At 37.5% G+C, this 23,468-nt stretch overlaps 1 protein-coding gene across 6 annotated transcripts in view; it reads right to left on the bottom strand.

The window, feature by feature from the left end:
• The window catches only part of FREM1 (FRAS1 related extracellular matrix 1), a 175,955-nt gene that overhangs the window by 48,640 nt on the left and 103,847 nt on the right, over nt 1-23,468 (bottom strand). For 4 of the 6 annotated variants that reach the window (XM_072959410.1, XM_072959409.1, XM_072959411.1 and 1 more), the window contains exons 19-24: nt 20,365-20,561; nt 16,049-16,271; nt 11,783-11,927; nt 8,020-8,161; nt 5,165-5,360; nt 819-1,083 (exon numbers count right to left, since the gene is read on the bottom strand). In XM_072959410.1, the coding sequence (XP_072815511.1) occupies nt 819-1,083; nt 5,165-5,360; nt 8,020-8,161; nt 11,783-11,927; nt 16,049-16,271; nt 20,365-20,561 (1,168 nt within the window). Of the gene's footprint in view, nt 1-818; nt 1,084-5,164; nt 5,361-8,019; nt 8,162-11,782; nt 11,928-16,048; nt 16,272-20,364; nt 20,562-23,468 lie in introns of those variants that run through there. The other 2 variants (XM_072959414.1, XM_072959415.1) reach the window with 2 other exon arrangements.

The following is a 23,468-nucleotide window of genomic DNA, read 5'->3' as shown; positions in this document are numbered from 1 at the left end:
GAGGCCACAAGCCCTGTGTGTATCCAAGATGAAACAACACTCTCAGGGCTTCCTTCTTAATTGGTAAAACTCAGGGATAGATACGTACCATGGTCCCCCAGAGGCTAGTCTAAGATTTCCAGGTTCTCATCCCAGCCCTGCGGATCTATATTTCTATCTACGACCTCAAGTTCAGCCAGCTTTGAGAACTGCTAAGTGATAGACTCTCTAGAGTTTTTCTTGCTTTCTGTAACTGGAAACAGATTTCAATATTTAAAACGAATGCCGGCTTTCATTAATGTTGTATCTTTGTCTTTTCAACAGATTGTTATTCATTCCTGTGACTTATCTGATACAGAATCCTTGCACAGGTGCACAGCCCCCAATTATAACATTGTTTCTATGGCGAAATACGATCCACTTTATGACAACATGATTTATGATAACAGTTACCGGAACACAATGTGTCAAAAGGCACTGTCTGCTTCTGCCAAATGTTTACTAGCAAATTCCTTTTCCTCATATAGAAAAACATACTCAGAAAAGAGGTAAATTGCTTTTCTGCATCTCTCATTAGCTGGGATCCTTAGGTCTTTGCATTCCTCTTCATGGAACAGCTTGCATTTAGATCTGCTTATGTGTTTATTTTTAAACAACAAGCCCTAATTTCTTGCCTGGCTGCTGTCATTTTAATTGTGCATCCTTTCCTTTCATCCATCTAGGCAGTGGAAGAAGAGCGTATTTATACCAGAGCTGGGAAAGAACTCACTGTTTCCCCTCCTTTTGTTTTTCTAAGCTTTAATCCAGGGAAGGGGTTCTGAAGTTGCCTTGCGGCTCACCTGAATGTATCCCTGTGGACAGCGGCTGTGCTCTTATGTACGTAGCAGACTGTCTGTCCTGCGATGTCCATTTGGCTGAAGCTTGTGATGGGGACTCCAGGATAGCGAACATATTCGACCTGGCCGTGTCGCGGGGGTGAGGTGATGACATAGAGCAGTTCCTCAGGCTTGTGTGTTCCATCCGAAGCAAGGAGAGTGGAGGTTGTCAGGAAACCTCTGTCACCTTTAGACACCACAAGTGGTTTTGCAAGGATGACAATATCACCTGGGTGGCAGAAGAAGTTGTGGTCAAGAACCAAATTGTAAAAAAAGAAAATATCCAAGGTAAAGGCAAAAAACAAAGGCCAAACTGAGCAGAAATCCAAACTAATATGACACAGCAGGGTTTCTATATCTAGAATCAGTAAAAGAATTCAGCAAAAGACATGAGCAGATATTACAGAGAAGGGGAAACATACATGGCCAATAAAGACGCAGACATATGCTCAATCTCATTAATTATCTTGGAATACCAAATCAAGAACATAATAAGCTGCCATCTCGTAACCCTTCAACTGGCAAAGATGTAGAAGTCATATGACACCAAATATTGAAGAAGATGTAGACTCTTGCACCTGATTCTGGTAGGAGTGTGAATGGTACACAATTTGGTGTGATTTTGTAAAGCATTGAATCCTCATATATGCCTTGACCCAGTGGCTCCCCTCCAGCTGTGTGCTGGAGAGAAACACGCACACTTGTACCCAGAAGATCTGTGCTAGAAAGGTCACAGCAGCACTGTTTGTAACTGAAACACTGGAAACCACCCAAATGCCTTCTCAAAAGGCGGACGGATAAACAAACCCTGGTCCACTCATACAACTGATTTGTGTACAGTAGCAAAATGAATAAACTAGAGTCAGATGCAACAACACACATGTAGCTTATTAACATTTGTTAGGTGAGCAAGTCCCAGAAAACTATAAACAAAAGTAAGAAAATCAGTACAAAATTCAGGATGATGGTTGTCTCTGGAGGATGGAAAGAGCACACAGGGAGATGTCTGGTGCTGTTAATATTCTAGTCCTGGTAGGTACGATGGCTGCACAGGTGCTAATATGTGTTTTTAAAAGAATGTATGAATGAGTGTCTGAGTGAGCAAAGTACAGGTGGATCACACATAGACTAAGGACACAGTGTCACAAACAAGGATTAGCATCCAATTTCACGCATCTGAGGTTCATTTAAAAAATGATCATAACTGAAACACTACGTGTTTCTACTGTGTGCCAGGCACAGGGCTAAAGGCTCTTACCTCTTCATTCCAACCCTATGAGATAGGGTGTTGTCATATTTCTCAGGCTATAAATGAGGTGTAGGAATGTTAACTAACTTGTTAATGACTACACAATTATGAAAGGTGGAGCTAGAATTTGTATTCAAACCACCTGATCCAAGAGCACAAACTCAAACACTGTAATATTTTGCTTCCTCTCTTTAATATAGAAAGAATTCTTATAAATCAACACTCAAAGGGTGAATATCCAAAAGGAAATATGTGTGAAACAGATGTCCAGTCATTTCTAAGTTAAAAATACAAATAGTCAATTAAATTTTGAAAAGACGTTCAGTCCCGTGAGGAAACGAAAAATGAAGATAAAACATCAAGGAGGCATAATTTTAGCCCAGTGGTTCTCAACAAGGGACAATTTTGCCTCCCCCGGGGACATTTCACAGTGTCTGGAGATATTTTGGTTGTCCTATCTGGGGGAGGGGCGGTGCTACTGGCTTCTAGTGGGCAGAGACCACAGATGCTGCTAAAAACTCTACAATGCACAAGAAAGGCCATTACAACAAAGACTTACCCAGCCCCAAATGCCAGTATTGCCAAGATCAGGAAACCCTGTTTTAGATGATCAAATTGGTCTCTTTGGTAGACTATACTTTTAACTTAAAATGCTATGCAACTTAAGTCCAACATACAATCAATGACCAACCTAATTTTAAATCAAAACCTGAGCCCCAGATGCTTCAGAGGGAGTCAAGAGGAATATACCAAGAAAGTACAAAGAACGAACAAGGCTGGGGAATGAAAATCATCCACAAGAGGTTTCACCAGGAGCAGAAGATAGATCTGAAAGGAGGAAGAGCATGTAGGTTTTGCCTGAAGGTAATTTTTCAGCACTGTCATGGCAGTATATGGATCGGGGCCAACTACACACAATGTCATTCTAAACTTCTCTCAAAGGTGTCCACATCATGTTTGCCACTGTGCATATCAGAAGACACAGCACAATGGGAAGGTACAGTGTTATTTATAATAGCTCCCAGGTGGAAACAACCCAAGTGTTCAATGTGCTAATATAGAGTATGCTTTAGTCTAACAATTCAGTATAGCTTCATTTAGAGAAGAACAATTATGGTTATAAAGTTATACTGCAAGCTGAGAAAACTGATGCTAAGTAAAGAAAGAAGAAAGGAAGGAAGGAAGAAAAAAAGGAAGATGAAACAGCAGCAGTGAAGGAGGAGGGGGAGGACTGAGGAAGGACAGAACACCGTGCAGAAGATAAAACACCATTACATAAAAAATTTTTTTTTGAATTACTGAAAATGATAACAGGTTAATGTATCTACTTGACGTAAGTTTTCACAAATCATTTTAGAAAATAATCACATGTCAGTTGTAGGAGAGACTGGGCAGGCACTCACCAGCCTCAATTCCTTTTCTTCCGAGATGCACTACTACATACAGTTTCTACTGCCCAGACTCCCTTAATGCGGTGCGTGCCAGCAATTCAGCCACCGGGATGTGGAGAAGACAAGCACTCCACCTCCAAGCCTATTCCATGAAATCCTCTCATTTTCCTCCATATTCCATTCCCAAAGTGACTCCATGGCCTTCAGAGACAAAGGATCCTCTAGCTGGAAAGAGTCTCCAGGTGGCTGTGTGGAACAGAAATTTCCTCCACGGGAATGCATCGAGCTAAGGCAATGAGAAGACTGCCTGCCCTAATAGATGTGTTGTCTGCCCTGATATTTTACTCATATTATGTTTTGCCTGGACAGATAGTTACGATGAACATAGCCTTACTTTTGCAGAGAGAAATATATGTGTACACTAACACATAGCTTATCTGGGAGTCATTTATTAGACATCTTCAAGGAAACAAGCAAATGAAGTATATATATATACACATAAAAACAGGCCAAAATAAACATCTTAAAATCAATCATGCTGGCTTAACATTTGTTTAAAAATAATCATGATAACTGGGGCATTGTGCTGTACACCAGAGACTGACACATTGTAATTGACTGTACTTCAATTATAAATAAATAAATAAATAATAAAAAAACCTCAGGATAACTGTCATTTAACCATGTACATGAAGTAAGATTTTTACTGCATTTAAGCATCCAACTTAATTTAGCTCTGAGCTTCCTGGCAGCCAAGGCAAAAAAGGAAGCATATTTGTCAATCAAGCATATACTGAGGATCTAAGACGATGCTTGGTCCTGGGAATATACAGATCCTGAACTGTATAGATTAATGAAATATAATCTTTACCCTCCTCATACAAGCTCTAAGCACAAGTATGGGGGAGTGACAGTTGGAAATCAATGGCTTACACTCCCCTTTGCTGAGCTTTCTTTCCAGTATTTTTTTCACTCTCCTCTTACAACTATTTACATGCTGCTAGTCATATCATGCAAATAGTCTGCTTAATTAATTCAAGAGAAGCTTATTACCTTACTACAGGTCTCCCCTGTCCCTAAAGAGTATGTGTTAACACTTCCAAAGTGAAAAGAGCAACAACTTACAACCTTTTTGACAGCAAACTTCTTTTTTATTATTTTTTAAAATTTAAAATTTCCTTTATTATTATTATATTATAGTGTATAATTTCCTTTATTATAATTGTATTGGAAATATTTTTCCTTTCAAACTCCATTTTCAAGTGATAATTCAATTCCTGAAGATTAAAACTAGAGGTATCACGTGGATTTGGTAAAATTTTACTTAAAGCATAAAACTCTGATGGTTAAAGTAGCCTATGCAGCCATATTGTGCGCAAAGCTGGATTTCTAATAGGTTTTTTGAAACAATGAAAGTAACAAATGAGCTGGTTACTCCCATAACTCTCATGGATGCCAGGCAAAGCAAGTGAAGAGCTAAAGGATCAAATCATAAACGATGGAATTTCAAGTATAAAGAATGGAAGGAAGAAAGGAAAGGAGGGAAGGAGGAAAGGAAAGAGAAAGAGAAGAGAAAAGGGTGGGAGCGAGGGGAAAACTTCGAGTGCTTACATTTATTGTTGTAAAGTTGTAAACGTTGGTCCCAATAAAACTTGATAAAAATGCTTTACCTTTTCCCATATCCTTGATGGTGATGTGACAGTCAAACGCAGGTGACCTGTTGTCACCATCCCAGAGGTAGAAGGTGAAGCTGTCTTGGTTCTGGGAATCCCCTGCCTTGGTGTGTGTGTATCTCAGCAAGTTCAGATCCACATCCTCCTGAGTGCATTTCATGCCAGGGGCCAGAGGGACCCAGCTCCTCCCTGTCTGAAAGGGGCCAGAATTAGTCAGCTGCCCATGGTTTTTTTTTCCCTGCAAGCTGCGTTAGTGGACTTTTTCCATATCCTTGAAAACTTCTAATAGAAAGGATATTTCAGGAAAACTCCAGATGCAATGTTTTGCCATTCTACCTTATATTTTTCCATTGGAAGAAATATATTAAAACAATTTTGGACCTTGGAAAAAAATTAGCTTTAACCAAAGGAATTTTGACCAAGTCGTGTGGCAATTCAACAGCAGTGCTACTGCCAAGGTATCTATCATAAGCAATCATAGCTGATTAAATATTCCAATTAATGAGAGCAGGTGGGTAATCGAGCTGTTGGAATCGATTATTTAAAATTTAAACGTGCTTCATTTGGGATTTCCTTTTTTCCCTTAGTTCGTATTATTGTACAATTAATTAAACCGATTTTTTGACACTGGATTGTCACTAGGCTTAACTGAAATAAATAAAACACAAGCAGAATGGGTGTATTTACCCTCCATATATTTTCTAGGCTTACTAAAGTCCAAAGAGAATTATCAAAGTCCCTAACACTCTCTACACTTATATCTTGAGTCGGCACAAAAGCAACTGCAAATATACATTATGTATCATACTCTTCTAAAAACAAGCTAGCATCAGCTAAGCATATATTCTGTACAGAACTCAGTGCAGAAATTGTGGCACTTTCAATAAAAAGAAGTCCTTGCGCTGAGGGAGAGCTGACAATGGAGAGCATCAGAAAATACAATAATAATCAATCTGTATCTGATTAATAATTCTATTGTTATTCTCTTAAGATGCATAGCTTTTGCTAAAAGGGGCTTGTAAAAGTCATTTAACATAATTCAAGAAAAATGTCACCTTAAAAATTTACTATATGGTATTACCTTGTGCTTTTCCTGTCTGATTTAAGAAGCTAAACCAGAAATTTAAATCATCCATTTTTATTTCCCTTCACACATTATTATTTCACAGACTCCCAGTTCCTGAAAAAAAAAGCTTTGCCTTCCTCTCCCCTCACAGTGTTATCACTTCCCTTTACGTCACTCTATCTGATAAAGTTCCCTCCTCTTTAATGTTTGTGCCTCTCTAACGTTTGTACACAGGTATGTTCTGCCCCAGTGCTCACTGAGGAAAAAAGTTAATTATATTGTAATAATTAAGCTCATTGTTTTCATCGTAAGATCTCTTTGTAAATTTAATTTTTAAGACAGACTCTCTTCCTGGTTTTAAACTGGACAGCCTGCAATTCTGTTTAACCTTTCTCTTTATAATCTTGTTCCAGGAAGTAAATAAAGAAAAAAGATGTCTTTTGCTTTTCCTCATCTCCATCCAAGTTCCCACATGCACTTCCACATGTGAGCTGTGACTCGACGAAATCATTTGCAAGCCCCCAAGGAGGAAGAAATTAAGAGTCAGGCTGAAGGTAAGGAAAAGGAAGAAACGTCAACAAGGAAACAAAGGCACTTGAGAAAGTCCAGGAAACTCAGTCCCTGGTCTTGGAGAGACATGGAGAATCCCGTGAGAGCCGGGAGAGAACTCTGTGGCACCATACTGGGAACCTGGACCCATCTGGATTTTCACATAACCAAAGCCCTTCGGTTCCCATGCCACCCAAATGTGTGAGCTCCCACTGCATTTCTGCTTCATTACTCTTTGAAATGAAATAAGGACACAGCTGCACCTCAATTTAAATCAGTGATTGCTCTTCACTTTGATTCTCTGTGGTGCTCATAATTTAAGACTATCAAGCTGCTCCATGCTAAGTGAATCTTTCCTGCTTTTCTAGGGCTGCATGTACATGACATGAAGAGTTAAAGGTTCAGTAGAACAATCACACTGGGGATGGCTGGTGGTGGTTGTTGCTAGCCTTAATCCACCGTTCAAATGAACGTTCTGACGGATTACTCAAGTGATGGATTTCTGATTTGTATTGGGCTCGTGCTTGGGCATCATACACAAAGTCTAAACCAGGATAGTTAGCACCATTTGTTAAAAGACTATCTCTTCTCTATCGTATTATCTCTGCTCCTTTGTCAAAGATCTTTTGACCACACTTGGGTGGATCAATTCCTGGACCCCCTATTCTGTTTCATTAATCTACTTGTTTATTCTTTTACCAGACGCACACTGTCCGGATCACCACAGTTGAATGGTAAATGCTGAAGTCAGATAGTATCAGTCCTTCAATTTTGTTCTCCTTCAATATTGTATTGGCTGTTCTGGGTATTTTGCCTTTCCAGATAAAATTTAGAATCAGTTTGTTGATACTGACAATAACTGCTCTAAATAAATGGTTTTTTTTTTTTTAAGAAAAAGTCTGGTGGCATTAAAGCTCTCTCAAAAGATGCCTGATTCTCATCAGAAACTAGGCAACTTGCTTTACCCCAGTAACTTTGTCCTCCCAATTTAGGTACAATCCAAAGGGGGAAGGAGGAATGAAAATCCTTGCTTTTGGCTGAATTTACCTTGAGTTGAAAAAGTAAATTTAGAATAGTGAGAGTTAACCCCCAAATCGGAAAATTATTATTATTTTTTTTTACTTCTGGGCAAAATCTGGCTATTACAGAATAAATTCAGTTGCAGAAATCTGTGCATTGAGAAAATTTATACTTGTCCCATTCATTTACAGATAATAAAAGTAAAAAGGCCACTAACCTTAAGCTGAAGTTGCCCACTTTGGGGAAGCCTTTCAAATAAATAGTAAATCTTCTCCCTGGGTGTGTCTTCATCCATGGCTGAAAGAACAGCGCTAGAAATAATACGAGTTTCGCCCGTGTTCACTGTAATTTCAGCCTTCCTGTAAAAAAGGAAGATGTCTGGTTTGATACAATAAAGCCATTTCTTTAGCAGGGGACAGCCATAATAACTATTACGGTGCTCAACCTTCAAAAATTAGGGAATGATATTCAATATCGAAAGTACTGAAAATGATGAGTCAGGCTCGTGAAATAAGCTCTCATTTCACCCTCCGTTAAAGTCCTAAACAGAATTAGCAACAATGAGTGTGGAATGAAGTAATTACATACTTCTAATTGTTTACGGGGACAGGACATTACAATTTTATGTCCTCATTTATTTTATACACTGGCTTTGCGTCCAATATTTTATTTGACACAGCAACAGCACTGTGAAGGCAGCCAGCGAGGTGTCATTGTTCTAATATTACAGACAGAAACTGAAAGAGATGAAGTGACTTATTCCCAGGTGTGCTGGTACCTTCATGATAGACCATGAAGAGTTTGGTGCTACTCGGGTAATCCGGAGCCCTCCGCATCACTCTCCCTCTCCCTGGTAACATTCTGGGGAGCTAGTGTTCCCTTCACAGCAATTCTTCTTTTCCAAGGGCTCCAGCTGCCAAGCCCGCTCCCTCTTGAAGCAAAGGCTGGGACAGCAAGCAACCGCTCCTCCTACCACAGACACTCCTGCTGTGGTTTTCACATGTCGCATCAAGGGCTGCTGCTTTCACAGCCAGTGTGGCCATTTCCCCTGGTCTCACCGAAGTGAGGAAGGGATTTCTTTCCACCTGTGTTTCTAGCTCGCGGTTTTGATCATCACACGTAGCCTGATTCTGTCTAACTTAACACCTTGTTTCTGAGAAGAGCTGGCAAGTGTCCTGGGGATTCAGATCGAGGACATCTGAGTAGCATCAGCTGGCATTCTCAACAGCCTTGCACCCCCCTGCTGAGAAGCCCACGCCCGAACACCTCAGTCTCTAACCTCTCTTCCTAGGCAGGTGAATTGAAACAGGGAGTCAATATAATAAGGATGATACAGAGTCTGGTAGAAAGAAAGTATCAGAATTAAATACCAGAGAATCCAAGAGAGAACAAAATATTTCACAGTCTGAGTTACTTTGAAAGGGACCCCGGGGCAGGACTTTGGTGGAGTCCTGTCATCTGGGAAGTGACCTCAGGAACAGGCGAGAAGTGAAGAGCAAGAGAGGGAAGGAGGAAAGGGCAACAGGGTGCTTCTACTGCCATGGGGCCCAATCCCCTGGGGCTCCTTTGAAGAGCCATGTAGAACATGCCTCACATTGTGCTTTTGAAGGACGGGAGGCTGGGACACTCACCCAGCAGCTCTCACAGGTTGAGAGCTGCCCTCCGAGTGTTTTCACTGTGCCTGCACACGGGTTGAATGAGCCACTGCTGCTTCAGAGAAAGCCCGGAGGCAGAAAAGCAGAGCACGATGTGCACTTAGGTGCAGCACTGACAGCATGCAGGGTAGGTTCCAACGCAACCGCAATGAGAATCAGAGGTGAGATAAGGGGATGTAACCCCAGAAGCCAAAAAGCAGCTATTACAGCATCTAAAAGGAATATCAAAGAAATGGCGGCAAATGCTCTAACAAGGTCCAGCAAGATGAGAAGAGCCATTAGATTTGGTGAGAAAGCCAAGGGGAACTCTTAAGGGAGGTTGGAGACGGTGGGTAGGAATGGAGGAGGTAAGCACAACCGTCCCTCCAAATCGTCTGGCACTGAAATGAATGAGGGACGGGTCATGATGGTAGTTTTAGAACGAGGATACCTGCTTGCAATGGTGATAATCACTAAGACTTGGGAGAACTTACTATGGACCAGCCAGTCTTCCAAGTACTTTTACATAATTTAATTCATTTAATCCTTTCAACAACCATATGAAGGGGATACTGCTATGATCCCCATTTACAAACAGGTTGACAAAGAAGAAGAGAGAGGTTAAGTAGCAGGTTCAAGGTCACACCACCGGTAAGTAGCTGAACCAAGGCAGTCAGGCTCCAGAATTTGCTCTCTTAACCATTAACCCATGTCTTGTTAGCAGAAGGAATGAGAAGGGAGAAATTGAAGATGCAGCAGGGAAGAAATAATGGAGCATGCTCTGGGAGAAGGCAAGAGGTGAGAGACTCAAGGATACACATGGAAGGGAAGAGAAGAGAAAGAAAAAAGAAAAGAAAGAAGGAGGAGGGATTTTTGAAATAGGGTTGAAGGAGATTTGGTGATTCTGTAGGTGAAGATGTCCCAGGAAGCTTAACAGCAAGAACATAGCAAGAAATAATAAGTCACACAGAGTTGAATGGGTAGCTTGTTAAGTTATTTTACCTTTCTGATTTGAGTTTTCTCAGTGAGGATAATACCTACTTTACACAATTTTGGTGAGGATTTAAGAAATAAATACACGTGAAAGGCTCTGATACAGAGTCTGTCACATGGTAAGCGCTTCATAAACACCCAGTTTTCACCTCTCTCCCCTCCGTCTTAGATAAAGTGAGGTCATCAGGAAGGAGGTTCCACACCACAAGAGCCTTCATCTTTTCATTTTTATAATCGAGATAATACTAATCCAACATTCCAGCTGGAGAACAGGAAACAGACGTTTCTGTTGAATACCCTTAGTCAAACTGACGTCTCAGATGCAGCCCTCCAAAACACTCCCTCCAGTATTTCCCATAATGCTTTCCAAGGGCCTTACTCGTGGTCCACAGGGAACAGCAGAGGAATCAACAGAAAAAATGAAGGGACTTCTATGAGGTCTTCCTTTCCGCAACGTTGGGGAGACTTTGGAAGTTAACACACTTGCAGGAAATTGTTCACTTCCTGATAAGAACTTGGGCTGTCTACTCAGTGCCTCTCACTGCTGCACCACTGAGGTGGTCAAAGAGGTGCCAAGAAGCAGACATTTCTCTCGATACAAAACCTGAAGAGTTGGGCTTCCTAAAGTTCTAAGCTGGAACAGCTCTGTACAGTATCTAATAATAAGAGAAATGGTTGGAGCTATAGAAATACAAGGGATGAAGACTCTGTACCCTCTATCAAAGTCTGATCAGTTACAGAGGAGATACTGACAAAGTCTGCAACTAATAATATCAGTATTGAATTTTTAAAAAGTGATCATCTTGACCCCAGGCAGCAAGGGATCACCTATGATCCATATGGAACATAGTAGAGAACTGGTGGACGATGGAATACCGAGATGACGAAAGAAGCAACATTGCCATATTTCCCTCAGCCACACTTAATTAAAAGTTTGACCAAACCCACAGTGAGGGCTGCCTGCAGTTACTACTATCACACTTTAGTTCAATCTATATATTAATTACACTCTGGTGTGTGCACGTGCGCACACACATGTGTTTCAATATTTAGTACACTCTTCATTTCATATTGTATGTTCAGTCATTTTGAATTATTTACAAGTAATTATTTACAATTATTTACAATTTTTAGAAGAAAATCAAATAATAAAAAGGCTAATTTGAGAATTATTAAGGAGGGGTAACATTAACATTTGCACTGAAGGTTCCAGGTGCCTGAGTAGGTGGGGCAAGTTGTGACAGGCAGGAACTGTCAAAGACTTGTTTCACACACATCACATTTGCACCTAGTCTTCCAGACCTCGGAATTTTATAAAGAATCCAAAAGGGAAACTCTTTTCAGGTGGCCTACCTGTGCAGCATTGGTTTCTCATCATTAACTGGGGTGACCTCTACAGAAATGGTTTTAAGTATCCTATGTTTCCCATCTGACAGCTGGATTGTAAAGTCATCAGTGAGACTCTCTGAGTCGTCATGCACATACACCAACCTCATTCCTGGAAGAAGAGAAAAAAAGAGAGAAAGTCAATCTTATGACTGAACCATTTCAAAGTATGTCACATAAAATTTGTTTCAATTTCCAAGGCACTGGTATCATCAGGAGCTCATTAATCAGTGCAATAAGGTAAAATTGAACTGTTATATGAAGTAAGAGTGCCCTCTTAGTTCATTAAAAATTCCAATTAAGTATGTGAGTCATTTACAAGGGACTTATTTAAAATTAGTGAGAAAAGGAAATATTATTTTACAAACTACATGAAGACAATGGTGTCAGGGTGTTTAAAGGAATCAGGCAATTAGTTCCTTACTTAGGAAAAATTATAGTTTGATCTCTACCTCAAGTCAATAACCAAAATTAATTCCAGATGAATGAAAACTTAAATGTAAACTATTTTGAAAACCCACATAGCATTCATGTGGAAACGTAAGAGACCCAGAATAGCTAAAATAGTCTTGGAAAAGAAGAGCAAAGTTGGAGGACGCACATTTCCCATTTTCAGAACTTACTGCAAAGCTACAGGAATCAAGACAGTGTAGTACTGGCAGAGAACAGAGATAGATTAACCTAACAGAAGAGAGTCCAGAAATAAACTCACACATTTATGATCAACTGATTTTCATCAAGGGCACCGAGACCCATTCAGTGGGGAAAGACTAGTCTTTCAGTAAACAGTGCTGGGACAACTGGATACCCACAGGCAAAAAAAAAAAAAAAAAAAAAAAAAGTTGGATCCCTACCTCACACTACATACGAAAATTAACTCAAAATGGATCATAGACCTAAATACCAAGAGCTAAACTAGAAAAACTGTTAGAAGAAAATATTTGTGACTCTAGGTTGGGTAATGATTTCTCAGATAAAACACCAAAAGCACAAGTCACCAAAATAAAGTAAAACAACAACAACAACAACAGATAATTTGGACTCCAAATGACACCACTGAAGGAGAAAAAGATGACAACCCACAGAACTGGAGAAAATATTTAGAAATCACATATCTGATAATGAAGGGTCTAGCATCCAGAATGTATTAAGAACTCTAACAACTCAATAACAAAAGAAAATCCAGTTACAAAATGAGCAAAGGACCTAAATAGATACCTTTTATAAAGAATATATAAGAAGATACACAGATGGCCAATAAACCTATGAAAAAATGCTCACCACCATAAGCTATTAGGAAAATGGAAATCAAAACCACAATGAGACAGTGCTTCATACACACTAGGATGACTACAATAAAAAAGACAGACAATAACAAATGTTGGTGAGGATATGGAGAAATTGGAACTCTCACATGTTGCTGAGAAAAAATGTAAAATGATGCAGCTACTTTGGAAAACAAAGTTTGGAAGTTCCTCAAGATGTTAAACGTAGAATTACATATGACCCAGCAATTCCACTCCTAGATATATATCCAACATAAACGAAAATATATATCCATACAAAAACTCGTACTTGAATGTTCATAACAGCATTATTCATAATAGTCAAAAAGTGGAAGCAACCCAAATGTCCATTAACTGATGAATGGATACATAAATCGTGTTATGTTCACACCATGGAATATTATTTGGCAATAAAAAAGAATGGAGTATCAACTCATGTTACAATATGGATGCATCTTGAAAACATTATGCTAAACAAAAGAAATCAGTTTAAGAAGATGACCTATTCCATTTATATGATTTTATTTATATGAAATATTCAGAAAAAAATCTATAGAGACAAAAAGTAGGTTAGTGGTTGCCAGGGTTTTCGGGGAGAAAGGGTAAGAGTGACTGCTAATGGGTGTGGTATTACTTTTTTGGGGTAATGAAAATGTTCTAAAATTGATCGTAATGATGAATATACTAAAAACCACTGCACTGAATACTTTAAATTGGTGAATGTTATGGCACATGAATTGTATCTCAATCAAGCTGTTATAAAAGATTTGGAAGAAAACACAAGTAAGTATCTTATTCCTAGATGTAGAAGGTCTTCCTAACACAAAAACAAAAGAAAAGTGTGTAAAGAAAAATAAATAAATTTTACTACGTACAATTTTGATTTCTGTATTTAAAAACATGAATTAAAAGGCAGATAAAAATGGAAAAAGTTATTTGTAACATGTGACAAAAATATAAAACATCAATGAACCTCTATTAATCAATATGAATCGATGAATAATGGGCAAAGGACATAATAAAGCAATTGACAAAATATGGTCAAAAAACATGCAAATATGTTCAATCTCATTCATAATCTAAGAATTTCAAATCAAGGTAACGAGAGACTATTAACTGACTACCAAATTTGCAAAGGTTTTTAAAAATAATATCCACTATTGATTAGGAAAATAGGCATGTCCAAGCACATGGCGGCAATGACAATTTTTTCCCCAAAAGTATAATACTCACTTACTTTTTTATAACATGCATTTTCTTTATAAAAATTTATATGAAAGAAATATGAGATGGGCACCAAGATTTATGTTACACAAATATATGTAAAATATGTTTAGTGATATGCAATTTTTAATATCAAAATATGAAAAGATATCTGCATATTTAAAAATGGGAGATAGTTGTATAAAATTACAGTATGTCCATGTAATGAAACACTAATATACAAATCATGTTTTCAATTAATATTTTAAAAGTAAAAAGATGTTTATAATAAGTGATAAGAAAATACAGATTATATAATATAGTAGCACTTTTTAATTTCCATATGATGGGGCAGGAGTGAGAATATACTAAAGCTCAAAAAAAAAAAAAAAAGTAGCCATAAATGAACCAAAAACAAAATAGAGGAAAAATCTTTTCTTTGAGAATGTCACCAAAATATAATTTAGATGAAAGTTTAAATTTTTTTCTTCAAAATGATTGTGTAGTGCAAACTTCACACAGTATGCATATAATATTTATTTAACCTCAAAATAACCAATAAATGTTATTTTTTTAAAACTGACTTTTTTGAGAGTAAGATTTGAATTATTCTTTCATTTTCCTTTGTCTTGAATTTGAAAAAAAAATAGTGTAAGAATATAGTGTATTATTTGCTACACGTGGTTGTTTGGTGATATCATCATTTTAGCTCCAGGAATTTTTTCTTGGCAAGTGATAAAGTGAGAAATACATGAATTAGCTTTTCCAATTCAAACGTGAGATGATATTGTACAACTATTGCAAAATAAACTTTGGGGCAGAGAGCTTACATTCTAGTTGGGGAACAGAGAAATTAAAAGACAGTAGGGAAACTGTGGAAGAAGAGCTAGATGCAGCAAGCAGAGGGTGGGTTTGGAGTGTGTGGGTGAGATCCTCGGAGAGGTCCATAGAGACTGGATTCTGAGCTGGTACTGGCTGGACCAATGCAGGAGGGGGCAGGACCCCTCAGATGGGGGAAACAGACTACATGAAGGCAGGGCAGGAAGGAGAGTGAGAATAGGCAGTGATTCTAGAACCAACACATTTTTCTCAAATATCTAAAAGCATTTATATGTATATATGTACATGCACATATGTTAAATGGGTAAGATCAATTTTTCAAAAAGAGTAATTAAACAATTCAGGCTACTATTCCAATGTATCATTTCCTTAAAGAGCAAATTATCTCCTCAAGGAATCATGAGTTATTATATATAATTCTATACTTGTTTCAAATGTGGTAGTTTTGGCAGACAAATCTCTTCAAATTTAGCTACATGATCTCAATAGTTTCAAAAAGGAACTTTTTATTATGTCACTAAAAGCTTCAGGTAAAATACTCCAAATCACAAATATCATTTTTATTGATGCTCTAAAAGTGAAACAAAGCATATTTCCTTTACAACTACCCACTATTTCTAGCCGAGTTTTTTATGCCCTGCGTTAATCCAGAGCCCAGAGAAAACCCTTGAGAGATAAATAAAGTAGGTGGTCGCTCTTTCTTCACTTCTTATTTCTGTGATTTATTATTATCTTTTCTGGGTTAAATTATTTTTTTTAGTTATTACTTTTTTAATGAGGTGTTGGGGATTGAACCCAGGACCTTGTGCATGCTAAGCACATGCTCTACCACTGAGCTACACTCACTCACCCTGGGTTAAATTATTAAATCAACAATAACAAACTGAAAGGAAACAGGATATACCATTCTTCAGAAGTTCCATGGAAAAGTTGTAAACAAGTTGATGCTTCTGACCGGGGCTGGCTGGCTGCTTATACTGAGGGAAGTCTTTGCTGAAGCCCCCATTGATGAGGAGGCCATGGCGTGGTCTCTGAGTGATGCTGAACAGCAAGGGGTCCTTGGGAGTGTCCAGGTCAGTGGCACTGATGATGGAAGAATCCAGCTCTCTCATCTGACCTTCACGCACCTAAACAAAACAGGTCAGAAAAATTAGCTGTGTGCAAAGTTAAGACCTGTCTTGCTTTTGGCAAGTTTCTCAAAAAATAATTTTAAAATATCCTATAATAATTTTAATATATCCTTGCAGATTTTCCAGGAGATCTATGTGTAATGAGTCCTGAAAAGAAATTGCTGGTTTAACACGACCTTAGAAGACGAGAACAAATTTATTCATCTTTCTCACATTTTTCTCCTGAAGATTTCAAAGCACTTCATTCATTTCCATGAAGGACTAAGGAGATACACACACACACACACGCGCATACATATATACATACATACATATACATACATACAATCTCATAAATATATTTCATAATTCAAAAGTTGGGATCAAAAGCGTCCAAAAGGATGCTTGCTTTCTGGAAGGCACAGAGGTCAGTTGTAAAACTGGATGTATTGTGGAGGGTGGGAAGGGATAGACTGGGATTTCAAAACTGTAGAATAGATAAACAAAATTATACTGTATAGCACAGGGAAATATACACAAAATCTTATGGTAGCTCACAGAGAAAAAATGTGACAAATGAGTGTGTATATGTCCATGTATGACTGAAAAATTGTGCTGAACACTGGAATTTGACACAACATTGTAAAATGATTATAAATCAATAAAAAATGTTAAAAAAAAACTGGATGTAGACCCTGCCTTCAGATCCTACTCTGTGATTTTAACTATCTGAACCTTGTTGCTTTCACAGTTCCTACATTTCTATTGTAGAAATGACACAAATATCTGCTATACACACTGGGGCTATTAGGCATTTTTAATTTTTGTCATTGTAGTAAAAAAATCTGTATTTCAATTACAATCAACAATTGAGAGAATGCTTCTGGATGCACAATAGTGTATATTTTAACTTTGGTTCCCTCGTCTCTTCCCAATCCTCACACCCCTAATTTTCCTGAATGACCCTGTACCCCACTTCAGGTTTCAAAATCCTTTCAGCACAAAGAGAACTGAATGCTTTTCATTTCATGTAGGATCTAAAATTATTTAGAACTATCAGTACCAGTGACGTGGTACTTAGTCATCTTTATCTTCTTTTTCTCATAGCAAGGGAACAAAGAAATATTTCTGTTTCCTACTTTGAAATATAGCCAGATCTAAATGAGCGTATAAATTTGACATGTGCTTATTGGGTAACTGCAGCGTCACTGTACGCTGTGTGCTACAGTGGGAAGATCTAAAGAATCAAAGTCAGATGAGACTGTGACAGTCTGTCCATCGATAATCATGGTGCAAGGAAAAAGTATCTAGTTCTGCTAAACATGGATAAAAAAGAAGTGCAAAGGGAAGGGCAGCCCTGGAACATTTTTTGTGGCTGAGTGGACACTTCGGCTTTGAAGAAGACATATGGTTTAGATTTATGAAAACACCCTTTCTCTTTAGCCTCTCTTAAAGATTTTGAAGACAGCTACCTGCAACCACTCTTCACTGAACTTGCATAAAGAAAAATCATAAAATCTGATATTTGGGCTAACATTATGCTGGTTTTCTTTTATCTGGCCCCATTTTTTAGAAACTAAGATGGCATCATAATTTAACACACACTGATATAATTGCGAAATCATCTTTGATGGTAACCTGCCTTTTTCTCCAAAAACTTTAATTAAGCAACCTAAAAAGATGTTCTAATTATCTTTCTTTATAAAGCTGGGACTCCTGGACTCACTGTATGGCAATCTTTCTCATTTACAAAATGGTAAATTCGTTCACAAGATGATGAATTTAATTGGAAAAAAATGTGGGCTGCTTTTTTGCACATTTAATTGTTTATTGAGATTATAAATAAAAGGTTTAGATCGATACACGCAAGATGTAGGAACTCACTGGTAGACAGCTTTGAAATGGATCATAATAACTTAAACCAAAAGCTCAATTTTTTTTTCAAGTTGCAGCATAACTTGATGGAAGCCCAGTCATCTACAAAATAAATACACTTTTTCACAAGAAAGCAAAATAAATATGACTATTTTAAAAAATCACTGGAAGCTTAAAGCCAGCTCTGCCAATAACACATGGGGCTCCATATTTGTTAGTCTTCAACAGCTCCTCTAAGGAATGCACAGGAAAAAAAAAAAAAACACGATTACTTTCAGAGAAGAGCAAGAGACAAATTCCCAGTGGCCTAATTATTTCAGAAACCCCCACCCCAGGCAGACACAAGACAATAGAGGTAGGTATGGAAGGAATCATCTGTAACGTTTTCTCTCCCTCATAATTACTGACGTGCCCTCCAGAGAAACCCATGTGCCCACAGAGGAGGAAAGGCAGGAGCTGGCTCTTCAATCCCATCCTGAGGTGGCTCTTATATACCATTAAGACTCGGTGGAAAATCAAAGTCAAATAAAGACTTTTGCATTTAGGATTTGACGGTTTTTAATCAAAAACAAGGCAAGATAATGGTTTCAAAATAGACATTATTTGCTTTGGTCAATGTCTGAAAAAAGATAACATAACAATGACAGTCATATGAAGGGCACCTATTTGCTAGGAGTTTCTACGTGCCTGACCATCATGATCGTCATGGCGACCCCTGAAGGAAGATCTGATGCATATTTTTCAGATGAGGAAACAGAAACATAGAGAGAAACAGCTTACCCAGGACCCTACAACTAGTGAACAGCAACACCACATTCCTCTTACTCCAAAGCCTGAGCTTATTCAGCTAGTAAGGATTTGCTATACACACGCCTGGATTAAATAATTATATAAAAATTAGCATTGTTTATAAAGGATTATATAGTGATATGAAAAGATTCACAATACACATAATTAAGTTTTTTTTAAAGTAGACAGTAGAAAACAAACGTGTGGTTATCAGCGGGGGAAAGGGGGGGGTTGAGATAAACTGGGAGTTCAGGATTTGCAGATACTAACTACCACACATAAAACAGACGAACAGCAAGGTCCTACTGTATAGCACAGGGAACTGTATTCAACACCTTGTAATAGCCTATAATGTAAAAGAAAATGAAAAGGAATATATATATATATATTTGTTTGTATAACTAAATCACTATGCTGTACACCAGAAATTAACACATTATAAATCATACTTCAATAAAAAAATTTTTAAATTGTAACAAACCACCGAAAAATAAATAAATAGAGAGTACGGTATAATACGATTCCTGAGTTGTAGGTTAAAAACATACAGAAAGATCACATATACACATAAACATCACTGGCATGTGCACAAATTATTTCTGTGGGGATTAATTACTAGAAACTGATGGACAGTGACTACGGGTAGGGCTGGTGAAAAGGGAGAATTTCCTACTTCACTGTGTACGTTTCTCAACATTCTAATTTGTTTAACTTTATGTATTTATTATTATCCTTTAAAAGATAATATGTATTGTCCCAGAAGTGATATGCTGAGCCATTTTAACTATGTCTAATTTTAAAATAAAACTAACAAAAATTATTAAATAATAGCATTTTTAAGCTGCATAAAATATTGGTTCAGATTGTGTTCTTTTATTTCATATATCTTTATAAGTAGCTATATTAAAATGATGCCTATAATTTGTGAATTAAGAGTCCTTGCTATTAGAGCACCAGTTAAGAAGATATGCTCTGAAATCAGACTGCCTGGGTGCAAATCCTTCATGGACCGCTTAGTTCCAAGCTCTGTGGTCTTGGGCCACTAACTTAACCTCCTATGCCTCATTTTTGCAGTTATTAAATGGCAATAATAATGCCCTCACCTTAAAAGCCTATTGTGAGGATTCAATGTGAATATAAGCAAAGGGTTTGGAATAGTACCTACAACATAGTAAGTACTCCATGACAGACACACACACACACACACACACATATGTGCCATTATAATTGCAGCTATGCAATTGCTAGGTGTTAGCAGTTATTATCATTCCCACCATCATTATTACTAGAAAAATATTTTTCAAGTGATTGCACTGCATCACATAGGTCCTTACTCCTCATCAACGTAATGTGTGAAGTGCACCTAGAGTAGTGTCAATGGGCTAGGTAAAAAATAAAAATTAGAAAATGATAAAAGAGAAATGGAAAATTCTGATGTGCTTCTTACAGTAATATTCTGCACTACGAAGTCAGGAGCTTCGTCATTTGTGGGGTTGATCGTGATGTAGAACGGTATTTCAGAGGAGCGCTGCTTCCCATCCGTGACGTAAACCGTGAACTGGTCGGCTGTTGGTTCCATCCTCAGATGCCTGGACTGCACATAGTTAATGTGCAAAGTCTTCATGTCTTTCCACTGAAACGAAGCTGGAGCACAGCAAGAGTGGTCAGGTAAACAAGAAAAACACTTTCTTTCAAACCACTGGTCCTTAATGTTTAACCCAATAACCTATTTCTCAGCAAAGCAAATGAGACATCATAGCAGTTGACCTAAGAATCAGCTATCAGGGGCTGCTGTAATGACTGTCGGCCATCAACCGTCAGGTGTACGATGTGTTGATCTGATACATGCATATATCACAAAGTGTTTATCACAATAAGATTAGTTACCATATCATTCACTTCATATGATTACCATTTTGCTATTGTTATGATATCATCAAAGCTCTACTCTCAAAGCAACGTTCAAGTATATAATACAGTATTGTTAATTATAGTCATGATGCTGCACCTTAGATCCTCAGAAATTATTCATTTTATAACTAAAAGTTTGTAGCCTTCAACCAACATCTTCCCCACCACCCTCCCGCCGCCAGCACAGTGGTACACCTTAAACTTACACAATGTTATGTGAATTATATCTCAATAAAGTTGGGAGAAAGAAAGACTAATTGCATTAAAGTTTATGCCATTTCTCCTGTGACTTAATACACAACATAAAGCATTTTTCTCTTTTGATTTAAGGCAATATCATAACCTCAAAATAGCAGATCATTATTCTACTGTTTCTATGAGTTCAATATTTTTAGGTTCCACAGGTGAGATCATATAATATTGGTCTTTCTCTGTCTGATGAATTTCACTTAGAATAATGCTCTCAAGGTCCATTCATGTTATTGCAAATGACAGTATTTCTTTCTTCCTCATGGCTGAATAATATGCTGTTGTGTATTTATACCATATTTTCTTTGTCCATTCAGCCATCAATGCACACTTAGGTTGTTTCCATATGTTACCTACTGTGAATAATGCTGTAATAAACATGGGGAGTGCAGATCTCTCTTCCATATCCTGTTTTCCTTTCCTTTGGATATATACCCAGAAGTGGAATTGCTGGATCATATGGAAGTCCTAATTTTGGGGGAGCCTCCATAGTGACTAAACCAATTTACATTCCCAACCAGCAGCATACCAGGGTTCCCTTTTCCCCACATGCTCACCAGCATTTGTTATCTTTTGTCATTTTCATAATAGCCATTCTAACAGGTGGGAGGTGATATATCACTGTGGTTTTAATTGGTATTTTCCTGATGATTAGTGATGCTGAACACCTTTTCATGCACCTATTCTATCATTTGTATGTCTTCTCTGGAAAAATATCTATTCAAGTCCTATGCCCATTTTTTAATCAGATTGTTTGGGCTTTTTGTATTGAGTTGTACAAGTAACTTATATATTTTAGATGTTAATCTCTTATCAGATACACAATTTGCAAATATTTCTCCCATTCTATAGGTTGCCTTTTCATTTTGTTGACTGTTTCTTTTCCTGTGCAGAAGCATTTTAGTTTAATGTAGTCCCACTGGTTGAGTTTTGCTTTTATGTCTTTGCTTTTAGTGTTAAATCCAAAAACTCATCAACAAGACCCATGTCAAGGAGCTTACTGCCTATGTTATCTTTTAGGAATTTTATGGTTTCAGGTCTTGTGTTCAAGTCTTCAATGCATCTTGAGTTAATTTTCGTTGTATTATGTAAGATAATGGTCAGTTTCACTCTTTTGCACGTGGCTGTCCAGTTTTCCCAACACCACTTCTTCGAGAGACTGTGCTTTGTCCATTGTATATTCTTGGCTGCTTTGTTAAAAATTAATTGACCATATATGCATGGCTTTATTTCTGGGCTCTCTATTCTGTTCTATTGATCTATGTGCTTATTTTTATGCTGATACAATACTGCTTTGATGACTAAAGCTTTGTAATACAGCTTGAAATCAGGAGGTGTGATGCCTCGACTTCGTTCTTCTTTATCAAGATTGCTTTGGCTATCCAAGGTTGTCTCTGTTTCCATACAATTTTAGGATTGTTTGTTGTATTTCTGTAAAAAATACCATCAGAATTTTGATAGGGATTGCATTGAATCTATAGATAGCTTTGGATAGTATAGACATTTTAACAGTATTAACTCTTTCAATTTATGAACATGGATTTTTTCCATCTGTTGGTGTCTTCTTCAATTTCTTTAATCAAGACATCAATTTATTATGTCTTATGGTTCCTGGTTTATAAATCTTTTACTTCCTTGGTTAAATTTACTCCTAAGTATTTTATTGTTTTTCATGCTATTATAAACAAGACTGTTTTTCTCTATTTCTTTTTCAGATACTTTATTGTTCATACAACTGATTTTTCTATGTTGATTTTGTACCCTGAAGCTTTATTGAATTTGTCTATTAATTCTAACAGTTGAATTTGTCTATTAATTCTAACAGTTTTTGATGAAGTCTTTAGGAATTTATATATATATATATAATATCATGTCATTGGCAAATAGAAACATTTTACTTCTTCCCTTCTGATTTGGGTGCCTTTTATTATTTTTCCTTGCCTAACTACTCTGGCTATGATTTTCAGTATGATGTTGAACAGAAGTGATCAAAGTGCACACCCTTGTCTTGTTCCTGATCTTAGAGGGACAGCTTTCAACCTTTCACTGTCGAGTATGATGCCAGCTGTGGGTTCATTATAATACGGCTTTTATTATGTTGAGTTATGTTCCTTCCAGACCCAATCTGTTAAGAGTTTTTATCATAAAAGGATGTTGAATTTTGTCAGACGTGTTTTCTGTACTTACAGAGATTATCATAGGATTTTTGTCTTTCATTCTATCAATGAGCTGCATCGCATTTATTGATTTGCATATATTGAATTATCCTTGCATCACAGGTATAAACCCCACTTGATCACGGTGTATGAGCCTTTCAATGTGCTGTTGAACTCAGTTTGTTAATATTTTGTGGGGAATTTTTGCATTTATATTTATCAAATATACTGGTCC

Source organism: Vicugna pacos, chromosome 4 (genome assembly GCF_048564905.1).
Source record: "Vicugna pacos chromosome 4, VicPac4, whole genome shotgun sequence".
NCBI lineage: Eukaryota > Metazoa > Chordata > Mammalia > Artiodactyla > Camelidae > Vicugna > Vicugna pacos.
This window is presented reverse-complemented; position numbering and strand designations above follow the sequence as displayed.